The sequence below is a fragment of the Mesoplodon mirus genome (genome assembly GCF_964341445.2).
Source record: "Mesoplodon mirus genome assembly, chromosome: 7".
Classification (NCBI taxonomy): domain Eukaryota; kingdom Metazoa; phylum Chordata; class Mammalia; order Artiodactyla; family Ziphiidae; genus Mesoplodon; species Mesoplodon mirus.
The window spans coordinates 117,044,349-117,055,847 of record NC_138983.1 but is presented as its reverse complement, the minus strand read 5'-3'; the positions used below and the strand labels follow the sequence as shown (position 1 = coordinate 117,055,847).

Below are 11,499 nucleotides of genomic sequence, written 5' to 3'. Positions count from 1 at the left end.
AGTATTTACAAAGAATTTTAAGTCTATAGTGAATATTCAAATACTAGGGAACATTTGGGGGTGGTTTTCAAATAACCTAACATTAAGTAAGGCAGAACAAGGTTTTCAAAACTGTCAACTGAAGGACGTATTTCCCCCGTAAAACTCGTTATTTCTTGCAATACCACTCATTGGATTTGTATAAAGTATACAATGTTTTTTCTTGCAGGAATGACTTCCACATGCATTAAGATGGCTACTATTAAAAAAACAAAACAGAAAATAACAGGTGTCAGTGAGGATGTGGAAAAATCAGAATCCTTGTGCACTGTTTGTGGGAATGTAAAACACTGTAGCCACTATGGAAAACAGCATGGTGTTTCCGTCAAAAAATTCAAAATAGAATTACCATATGATCCAGTGATTCCACTTCTGGGTACATACGCAAAAGAATTAAAAACAGAGTCCTGAAGACATATCTGTTCACCCATGCTCAATAGCAGCATTAAAGACAAATGCTAGAGCAGTCAAATTCAGAGAGACAGAAAATAGAATAGTGGTTGCCAAGGGCTGCGTGGAGGGGAGAATGCAGAGTTGTGGAATGGGTACAGAACTTCAGTTTTGCAAGGTGAAAAGAGTGCTGGAGATTGGCTGTACTACAGTGTGAATGTACTTATATCACTACTGAACTGTACACTTAAAATTGGTCAAGATGGTAAATTTTATGTTATGTGTATTTTACCACAATTTAAAAAAATAGCAAATCACGTTAATAGTAGACCAGCTATGAACACACACTTATAGCAAGGCAAGATCTACAAGTCAAATCATGACCATTTCTCTCCTGGTTTGGAAATGTGTACTGATCTTAAACTTCAACACTATATGTCAATGTTTCATGCTCTCACAATGTCTTCAGACATTGCCAAGTGAGTGGGGAAGCAAAATTACCCCGAGAACCACTGCTTTAGAATCATACATTGTATATTAGTGTAAAAGTATGTATTTTTACATATTGTTGTACATTAAAAATTATGCATGTTATACATTACGGGCAAAGTAAGGGATTTTTCAGGGAATAATTTTCATTAGATTTTCACCTTACTCACCAAATTCTGAGCCTAATCTCTGTGAAAACTTTGTACTGTATTTATGCAAAATTCACTTTTTCAGAAGCTGGACAAAAAAGCCTGAAACTCTAAAGACTGAAGTTACTGATTTTTAAAAAACAATAAATACGTGGAATGCAAACTTCAAATTTAGAATATTAGGATCTTTGTCATTTCCAGTATATATTTTCTAGACTCTAGAAGTGTTGACCAGATCACTCTCTAGCCCCCCCCCCCAAAAAAGAACATTCATTTGGCTTTTTGTCACAGGGTAATCAAGAAAAACTACTAGATTATTTAGAGTGAGATGCACCATACTGGTCTGGTCCTGTGTAGCAGGCTTCTCAGTTTACACTGCATTGTAAATTGCTGTATACCCAGCACCATGCTTGGTGCACAGAACACTCAAATATTTGAATAAAATAGAATGAGTCTTAGCATACATTTTCTTTAAGATTTATTTTAAAACAGGTAACAGTGTAACAAAGAAATACATTCAATAGTACTAAAAGAAAATCTACATGAAATATATAATTTCATTAAGGTACAACCAAAATATTTGAAGTGGCACATATCTCCATATTTCAAGCCAGTACACTAGCTTTCTACGTATTTAAACACTAGCCTACTTTAATTTTTAAGAAGATCAAAGGTTTTCCTCTTTGCTTTTATTTGCTTTAGGTCATATTTAAATTTTTAGCATTTCTAAGTGCATATATTTTAAGTATATACTATCATGACCATGGATTTATTTACCTACTAATTGGGAAGATACTATGGGGTGGTATGATCAGCACAGAGAATAGTGGAATGAATAGTATCTCCCTTAATCTGAACACAACTGTTCAAACAGTCTGTAATTTATCTGCTTTTCTAGTAGCTTCTCTCCTTGGTTTCCACTGACCTTATGAGCAACTGACTGGTGAAGCCTAGATTCTTTTCACTTGAAAGATTTCCAAGTTAGAGATTGTCCATATTAAACTTGTACCTTCAACTTATTATATTTTGCCCTTGGACAAGTTATTTTATTTTTCCAAATTTCACTTTCCCCAGCTGTAAACTGGAATAACATCATTAATCTTGCAAAAGACACTGCATATAATGTATGTCAGGTACTCAGCATACAACAAATATTTTATCATAAATATTTAAAAAACCTAACCATTCCTCATTTGTTCCCAGTAAATTTCTATCTTAATCATTTCCAGACATTGTTCCAGCTTGTCATAATCTTTAGAATCTTATTTCTATCACCTGTGAATTAGCTATTCCTCCTAATTGTTATCTGAAAATCTGGTAAGCTTTTCAAAGCCATTAATAAGAACATCTGAATAGGACAGGAGCTTTACAGCACACCATTCAACGCTGAAGAGTAGATTAATGATGTTAATCAAAGCTCTCTGATAACATACATCAACTAGCAAGAATTAGCTACAAATTCACTTACCTATACTATCATCTAGTTGATAATTTCTTATTCCACCCATGAAGATTTCAAGGCTTTCTTAAATAAAGACATTCTAAGTTTACTACATTCCCTTAATTCACTTTGGTAATAAAAATAGGTTTCCTACTCATTCATCCTATTCATTCATCAAGGTTCAATCACCCATTTCTTAATCTCTGCAGCTGAGATGAACAGTTTCCTAAGGATGGAGGAAGGATTATATTCACCAATAGACAAATCAGTAGTTTTATTTGTTTATCTAATGACACTACGGGGACAGAAGAGTTCCATTTCTAGCTATATATCAAACTTGATACCTAAACCCTTTCCTTCCAACAATACACACAGAACCGCTAGGTAAGGTGTAAGAAATATTTTTTAAACACATAGCAGAAGTTGTAATAAAGGGGAAATGCTTATGGCCAAAAATTTTCAGTTTCAAAAGGAAACTAAAAACCAGAGAGGTAGATGTGTGAGTTGATATTCTAGCTGTCCTGGCAAACTTGCCAATCTCATTAACCTATGAATTTCAGCTATAATATTTATAGAGGACTTTAAAAAGGCAGTGGGTAGTAATTAAATGCACCTCCCCTCATGTCCATAAGGTTGGGACACATTCAGGCTTACACTCTCAGTGAAAGGGGAGTCATCAGTAAAACATTCTGCCGACTAGCACAGGGAGATAATGTGGAAGAATGTCTGTCTTGGCCTGGGAGTCTTCTCTCAGTAAATTTATAGTACTCTTCAGGTCAGGAAACCCTGAAGCCAAGAAATTAAAGAAAGAGTGGTCCTCTGTCAGTGATAGCCCTGGAACTATGACATAACCAGACATAACACTTTTTTGGGAGGAATTATTCTTAACCCAGGTCACTCAAGATTCCCATGAGAAGGTCCTGCTGAAAATAAGCTCACCTTCTAAAATCACAAAATACATGGATAAACAGTCCACCAATTACAAAAACCAACAGATACAAACAACAGAAACTTAAAGTTAAAAAAAAAAACCAACTAGACATCATGAAACAAATAATAGGCAAATCTTAATAATGATACATACCTAGAAATGGAAAACAACTTTTGAAAGGAGAAACCCAATGAATAGTTTAAAAAGGAGATTACATAGAGACAAGAGAATTCATGAACTAGAAGACAGATATGAAGGCATCATAGAAAGATAAAGTACTGGAAACACAGAGGGCTTAAAAGATAAAGAGAATAGAATGAGAAGGTCTAATGCACACTTCTAAAAAATAGTAACCATACTGTGTCTGTGAAATTTGTTCTCCATATCATAACACCTTCATTACTCAGTAACACTGAGTGATCTTACTACTGAAAATCCAAACATATTTACCATGGTATATAGTTGGTTACAATTTTAAAGCTATTTTCTCCCTTTTATAGGTTAATATTTTATCATTCATATATAACATCTGGAAAACAAGTTTTAATTAAAAGCTGTGTATTTATTTGTTCTAACTCCTACTAAAGAAAAATCTGCCAGTGCTGCTGCTATACTCCTGCTGCTTGCATTTTCAGCTAAAGCAAAAGTCAGTGATTCTACTGAAAATGATACAAGTATGCACTTGAGAAGAAAAAATAAACATTTACCTTAGAAGTAGAGCATGATTGACTGTTTATTTCTAAAGTGTGAGAAAACTGTTCCTTGAGACTATCAAAGCATCTTTAGGTAAATGAAGCAAGCATTAAACGTTTTATAAAAAACACAGTAGTTTACTTCGTTCAATATTAATACCTATTTGAAGTATGTGGGTGGGTTAAACATGAAGGCCAAAATACAATTTCTAAAGGCTGAATTCAAAGGCAATCACATGCTTAATATCACACCCAAGCTTTCCAGCCTGGGAAAAGTCGGCTGAGATTTTTGGGGTCCATGGCCTGTTGTATGAGCAAATTCACCTGTCCACCAACACTGAGCACGGTTCCTTCCTCCACTCCTTTTAGTTTCTCTTGCAGTCTCATCAAGACACGTTCAGCTACTTTGTTGAAACTGTGGTCAATATCACTAATGACAAAAACACAAAGGTTAATGAGGTGGAACAGTTTAAAGGGCCTTGGGAATAGGAGAATCTGAACAATTGACAACAGATCCTTCCCCAAATACTGCTCACCTGAGTTTTCGTTTGCATTCCTGGTCATCTGCATTTGGAGTGGAGTGGAGCTCACTTTCATCCTCTGGCCTCTGCTGTAAATATAGAGCTTTCAAAGGATTCATGGTCCAGTCAAAGAGAGGATCATACAGGAGGACCTAGATAGAGAGGACATACGTATTAGAAGAACAATGTGTATTTTGATGATGTATTTAGAAACAGTAGAACCAGTATTATAAAAATAATACAGGCCAGTCACATGGTAGTTGACTGGGATGGAGGGGCAAACTTATCACATGTGCTTCATGTTTCCTTGTGGAGGAAACTATACTAACATGATGCTCTGGGATTTTTCTCCCATCTGCATCCATTCTTTCTCCATTTTGGGGGCTGTGACATCCTTTGACCCATGTTTCCTGATTGGGTGAAAGTAATCAATTAAAAGCAGATAAGCACTAGTTACTCTTTCCTTCTCCCTCTCCTCTTGATCAGTTCTTGGGTAAGACCATTTGCCAAAGCAGAGAACTGCAGGCCCCAACTCTCCCTCAGGTGAGTACCAAGGGATAGATTAGATTGTGGGAGCTGGACAGCAGTAGCAAGCCTATTTGGACCCTACTCCTAAGCCATATTCTCCAACAGTTGTATCAGTAATAAACCTGACATTTTGATCTCTATCTTATTCTTAAGGCTCTTTCTTTTCCACTCAATTAGTTCCAAATTTGGGTGGAGAAAAAAAGGTATAATTTATTGAAAACTCAAAACCCAAGGTCTAGTGCTATGGTTGGCAGCTTGAAATCTACATATGGAGTAGAATTTGAATACTAAAATAACTGGCATGGCCAGAGAAAGTGATTCTAAGTCTAAATTTTAGTAAGTGAGGTCATAGGGATTTTTGACCTCGGCAATTCAGAACAGCTAACTGCCCCTGGTGTTTATAAGCACATAATTTTTTAAAATAAGCCTCAGCAAATGCTTACCATACAGGTCTTAATAATAAGTGAAGACTCAATTCCAGGAATGCCTGATTTTGCAGGATATTCCAGCATTATAAAGTTGGAATACTTTCTTGCTGCTGCCTTTTTTGTGTTTCTAGGTAGGTCTGCAGTCTGATACTATAAAATGCCCTTAGCATTACATGTTTAATTCCAGGACAAATACTAGATCAGCAGTACCAAAAACTGGTCATCTGTTTATGCTGTTCTGAGCATCCTCAGACTATTAAAAAATACAGAGGTACTGACTCTGAATATATGTGGTTTGTCCATAAATTTAAGGGTTTCTATGTGACTTCAAATTGGGCACTGACATAGGTTTAGACTTCAGGGATCCAAACCAGTTTCACCCTCAAAAGGGACATATATTGTATTAACCAACGAATGAAAAGAAATTGGGACCTCTATTATAAACAGACTATATGGTCTTCTTTGGTTGAAACAGAGAAACAACACAATTGAATTATTTCAAACCCAAAGGCTTGGGTTAGGAATCATATTTACAAATTCTGGAATCAAGGAGGAACTGGAGTAATTAAAAAAATATACTTTAGCTTTATTATCAGAACAGAACTGGTTGAACAAAAACAAGAAAGGAATACAGATTAAGTTAAGGCAGGGTTTCTCAATCGTGGCACTACTGACATTTTTTAGCTGGATATTTCTTTGGTGTGAGGGCTGTGTGTATAGGATGTTTTCTGGCATCTCTTGCCTCTACCCACTAGATGTCAATAGTACCTTCACATCTCCCCCAGCCCCAATTATGACAATCAAAAATGTCTCCAGACATTGCCAACTGTCCTCTAGAGAGCAAAACTGCACTTGGCTAAGAACCATTGAGTTAAAAGGAAAGATTACCTTAGTAGAATGGATAAAATCTTAGAAGATAGGATGGTCTATTATGAAAAAGAAAATGAGATCTTGAAGGCCAGTAGAGACAAATGTACTGAGAAGGAAAGGGAAATGCAGCCAAGTCACAGTGTTCTTAAAGAGGGTTAGGAAGCGAGAAGTTTTAATTGTTATTATATCAGAAACAGTGACTGTGGCTCAATGAAATCTAACAGAGCAAATGTAATGACTACAAAAGAGGAGACTGAAATAACATTCCAGAGGATTGGGATCCAGCAAAACTCCTGAGAAGTACCCTGCTAAAGCTGAAGGCACAAAGTCCATAGTGAGGTCAGCTGGGAAGGTTGGGACAACCACACTAAATTATTTCAGGAAATTCAGACAGATTTACAGAGGGAAGATTAGGCAGATCAGTGTAAAACACACAAAGCTTATAAAGCTTATAAGTGACACCATTATTGCAGGTGGAGATGCAGTGGCCTGAAACTCCCCAACAGTTTCCATCTTACTCAGTAAAGTCTAAAATCCTCACACTAAGGTAGAAACCCCTAAATAATCTGCCCACTATTACCCCTCTAACTTTATCTCCTACCACTCTTTAAAGAATGAGGCTCATGAGCAATTTGGCATTCAACTAATAAAACTTCTGAAGCCTTGAAGGAACTACCCTCTTCTAGCAAGTGTTAACTCAGGACATCGGTACTGAAGGAACCCCCACATCTACCCAGACACAAAAATCCTTTTGACTGAGACTGAACAGAGTAAAATACTGGGGAATACATTAAACTTCTTTGGATCTTAAATTAATTTGAAAAGTTTGGATTTTTTGGTCTTAAATGCAAAAAAGCAAGATAATTTGATTTTAGACCTTGATTTCTGCATTACTGAGGCATCCATGCTATCATTTATTCTTGCTGCAGCACCAATGGCAAACAAATGACAATATGTATGAACATAATATGGGATAAAGGGAAAGCTTTTCCAGCCTTGGGAACAGCACAGCCTTAGAGATAACCTTATCAACACACTATTGGGACCCATTTTAACTCTCTTTGTACCAAAAATCCATATCGCCACCAGCAGTCTAAAGGGGCTATAAAGAGGACTTTGGTTCATAAAGGCAGTAGACACAGGACCACCCTAACAGACTATAAATTTCACCCTCCTTGGGATATAGTTCCACCCTTGTTTATCACAGGCTTAATGGTTAATGCCAATGAAGCTTTTAAAAAATACAAATGTTCTTGCCTCATCCCTAGAAGTTTAGTTCAAATTTGGTCAACATCAATGTTGTTTAAAAGCAATACAGGTGATAGTGAAGTGCAGCCAGGTCCAGCACCACCAGTTAAAGGAACAAAAAGCTGAAAGAATGTAAGGGAGGCATGCTTCAACTCTACTTCCAAGCTTCCCTGTGGAGGACACTCTCCTGATCTCTTGCCCCACATACCCTTTACTAGGATAGAGAATGATTGCCTCAGGTACCCAGTTCTCACTTGGGTAGAATTAACGTCATAAGCACTGGAAATTTGCTGGACTTCCTTCCTTCCCTTTCTGCCCTGATCAACATGAGGCAGTGATCCTGATGGAGTGTTTATGCCCTGTGGGCCCAAACCCCACTTGGTGGGCTGTCCCCAGGTTAAGACAGCAAAGAGGCACTGAGGTGGCACCAGCAGCAAGCCAGTCTGGCCCTCACTGCTCAGTCATGTTCCTACAGTAACAATGCTGACACTTTGATCTCCATCTGTCTCACTACATGGTTCTGAACCTGGGCATGGGAAAAGGAGATACAACTTATTGATTTCTCTTCAAACTCCAAAGGAAACCATTCTGAAAATAATACCATACAAGGTACCTAAGATGTCAAAGTGCTGATGTATGTATTAAAGACTAGAGGTTACTTAGGGTGCTGTAACATTCCAAGAAACTTGAGGGGGCTGAAGGCATTTCTAAGCCACTGTTTACTCTCCTGCTGCCCAGCATCATCCCACCTTGTTAAAATAAAGCACTGATCCTCCAATCAGTGCCTTCCTAACAAGATACACAGTCTATCAGGCAGAGAAATAAAGATTTCCTTATAATATACTTTACCTCTACAATGGTTAACAGGGTTTCCTGAGAGTTTCTCATAACCTCCATGGTTTTCTCACAGCATCTACAAACACATTATAAATATGAATTTTATTATACACCAACATTTTCAACATATCTTTACCTCCTATATACTCATGTTTAATATGCTGAGACTATTCCTGTTAATAATTCCCAAATTAATATCTCAAAGAGCATAGTATTTGGCAGAGTGGGTTTTCTGTAGATGTTTCTGAAATGAATATAAATATATATGTGAATATGAGCTTAGCATTTATAAGAATAACACAATACTACTATGAAACATTTCTTTCAGTTGATTATTATGGTAATTACAGTTTACTTTGACTAGAATCTGCCCTGTTAAAAGTTGAGTATGTAGACTTAAAAAAGAAAGGAAGTTGAGTATGTAGACCTATGCTGGGAAAACTACAGGGAACTGCAAAGTTCTTTTAGCAGGAATTGGTACCAGATCATAAGCTCCTTTAGGATAATTTATATACCCAAGAATGAGCACACAAGAGAAGTTCTGATCAGTAAACAAAGAGTTAGCGAGGACAGAGGTGTGAAAAGTAAAGGTGGGCTGCTTCCAGAGGCAGTAAGTGTGTCATATTGGGTGAGGTCCCAAGTGGTCTGAAGGAAGGGGAAATTATTACTGCTTTTACCCAAGGTCTTTTCCTTAGTATTGGTAAAGCACTGGAATGTATAATAATTCTAGTAAGGGTGAACTCTATAATCTATAGAAATCAATAATCCAAATAATTTCAACACCAAAAATCATCTGCCTTACCTTACCCTATTTGACTTACCTTCTGAAGACACCTTCTACACCAGTAATGCCCATCCCATCCACAATATCTCTGGTGAGTCTAAAGGGAACTGTTTCAGGAGTAGGAAGGATTTTACCCTGTTCAAAAGCAACTCCTGAAGTAAAAAATACAGTGAGGTTAGGAGGTCCCATAGCTAATTTACTTTCCTCTCAACTGGTATGTGAACTTTGCAGAGGCACTAAATAATTTGTCACCAATATTCAATCAGTACTAAAACACACAGTCATTTATTCTATTTCTGCTCTGCCTGCCTTCTTCATCTCCAGCATTCTCCAGGAGATCCACCTCCAATTTTAAAAAATCAAGTTAAAAAAATTATTTATTGATGTAATTAGAGAATTCTATATTAAAGGGTAACTTTTAAAAATGAGGTAGTGAAGGGTAGAATTTAAAATGCAGAAGATATATGTGTGTGTGTGTGTGTGTGTGTGTGTGTGTGTATATATCTTTTATCCACTTTTCCCCAATGGTGACATCTTGCAAAACTACAGTACATTATAACAACCAGGATGTTGACACTGATACAATCAAGATATAGAATATTTCCATCAACACAAGGATCCCTCATGCTATATTAGCCACACCTACTTACTCCCAAGGCCTACCCCTACCCCCTGTTCTTCCAGTAATAACTAATCTGTTTTCCATTTTTATAATCTTGTAATTTCAACTATGTTATATCAACGGAGTCAAACAGTATGTAACCTTTGAGCATTAGCTTTTTTCACTCAACATAGTTCTCTAGAGAATCATCCAAAAAATGGAAAATAAAATTTTCACCTGGTTCTCTTTTATATCTCCTATTTCTATGTTGAAACTATTTCCGTGATGAGACTTAGCACCTTTTCATTTGTTTCAAACATGTTTGTAATTGCTCCTTGAAGTATTTTTATGATGGCTGCTTTATTTAAAATCTTTGTCAGATAATTCTAACATCTTTGTCACCTCAGTGCTGACATCTATTGTTTTTCATTCAAACTGCAATTTTCCTGACAAATGATTTTCAATTAAAATTTTGCCCTTTTTAGATATTACATTATGAGACTCTGGATCTTATCTATACTTCTATTTTTGCTGGCTTTGGGAGTAACCACCTTATTTACTGCTAAGTTGTGGTAGAAGACCAGGTTCCCCACTTGGCCTCCTCTGACATCCAAGAGGAAAGGGGGCTCCTTGCTACAGATTGGTGACACGGGAAGTCCAGGCTCCCCGCATGGTTTCCACTGACACCATGGGTGAGTTGAAGGAAAAACAAGGTTTGAAAAATATAGAGAAGGACGCAAACAGCATAAGTGATACAGTGAGACAGTCTAATGTATTGTTATTGGAGTCCCAGAAAGAGAGGGAAGAATCTGGATTGGTTGTATGACACTACTATGACTAAGAGAATATAGCAGAAGTGACACTGTGCCAGTTGCAAACTAACCCTTAACTTCTACTTCCTTCCTCTTGGAGCCCTGAGATGCTTTGTAAGAAGTTCAGGTTACTTTGCTAGACAGAGAGGCCACATGGAGGAGCAATGAAGCATCAAATGTGTAAGAAGCCATCTTGGACACTGGCCCAGTTGAATCCTAAGGTAAATTCAGCCCCAGGTACTGACTACAGCTGTGTGAAAGATCATAAGTGAGAATTTTCCAGCTGAGACCAGTCAACGCATTGACTATAAAAGATAGTAATAGTAGTTTTAAGCTACTAAATTTGGGGTGGTTTCTTATGCAGCAAAAGATAATCAAAGAGATACACAGAAAAGTGTACAAATCATCAAAGTCATTCAAGTGTGTGGCTAATTGAGATTTTATAAAATGAACAAACCCATGTAACCAGCATTCCAGAAGCCCCGCCTCATCTCCCTATGAATCACGAAACACCTCTTCAAAGGCTTACCACTATCCTGACTTCCAACACTATAGATTAATTTTATCAGTTTTATATTTTACATAAGTGGAATTATACAGTATATATTCTTTTGTATCTAGATTCTTTCACTTAACATTGTATTTGTGTCTTCTATGTTGAGTGTGGCTATAGTTCATTCAATCTCATTGTTATACAGTACTTCATTTTATGAATACAATAAAAGTCATTCATCCGTTC

The 11,499-nt window shown here is 36.9% G+C and overlaps 1 protein-coding gene across 2 annotated transcripts in view; it reads right to left on the bottom strand.

Annotated features, from left to right (window-relative positions):
- Window positions 1-1,528: 1,528 nt before the first annotated feature.
- The window catches only part of ATM (ATM serine/threonine kinase), a 141,566-nt gene continuing 131,595 nt past the window's right edge, over window positions 1,529-11,499 (bottom strand). For both annotated transcript variants that reach the window (XM_082629283.1, XM_082629284.1), the window contains exons 61-64: window positions 9,385-9,499; window positions 8,576-8,639; window positions 4,668-4,804; window positions 1,529-4,561 (exon numbers count right to left, since the gene is read on the bottom strand). In XM_082629283.1, the coding sequence (XP_082485409.1) occupies window positions 4,378-4,561; window positions 4,668-4,804; window positions 8,576-8,639; window positions 9,385-9,499 (500 nt within the window). In that variant the 3' untranslated portion in view covers window positions 1,529-4,377. The remainder of the gene's footprint in view (window positions 4,562-4,667; window positions 4,805-8,575; window positions 8,640-9,384; window positions 9,500-11,499) is intronic.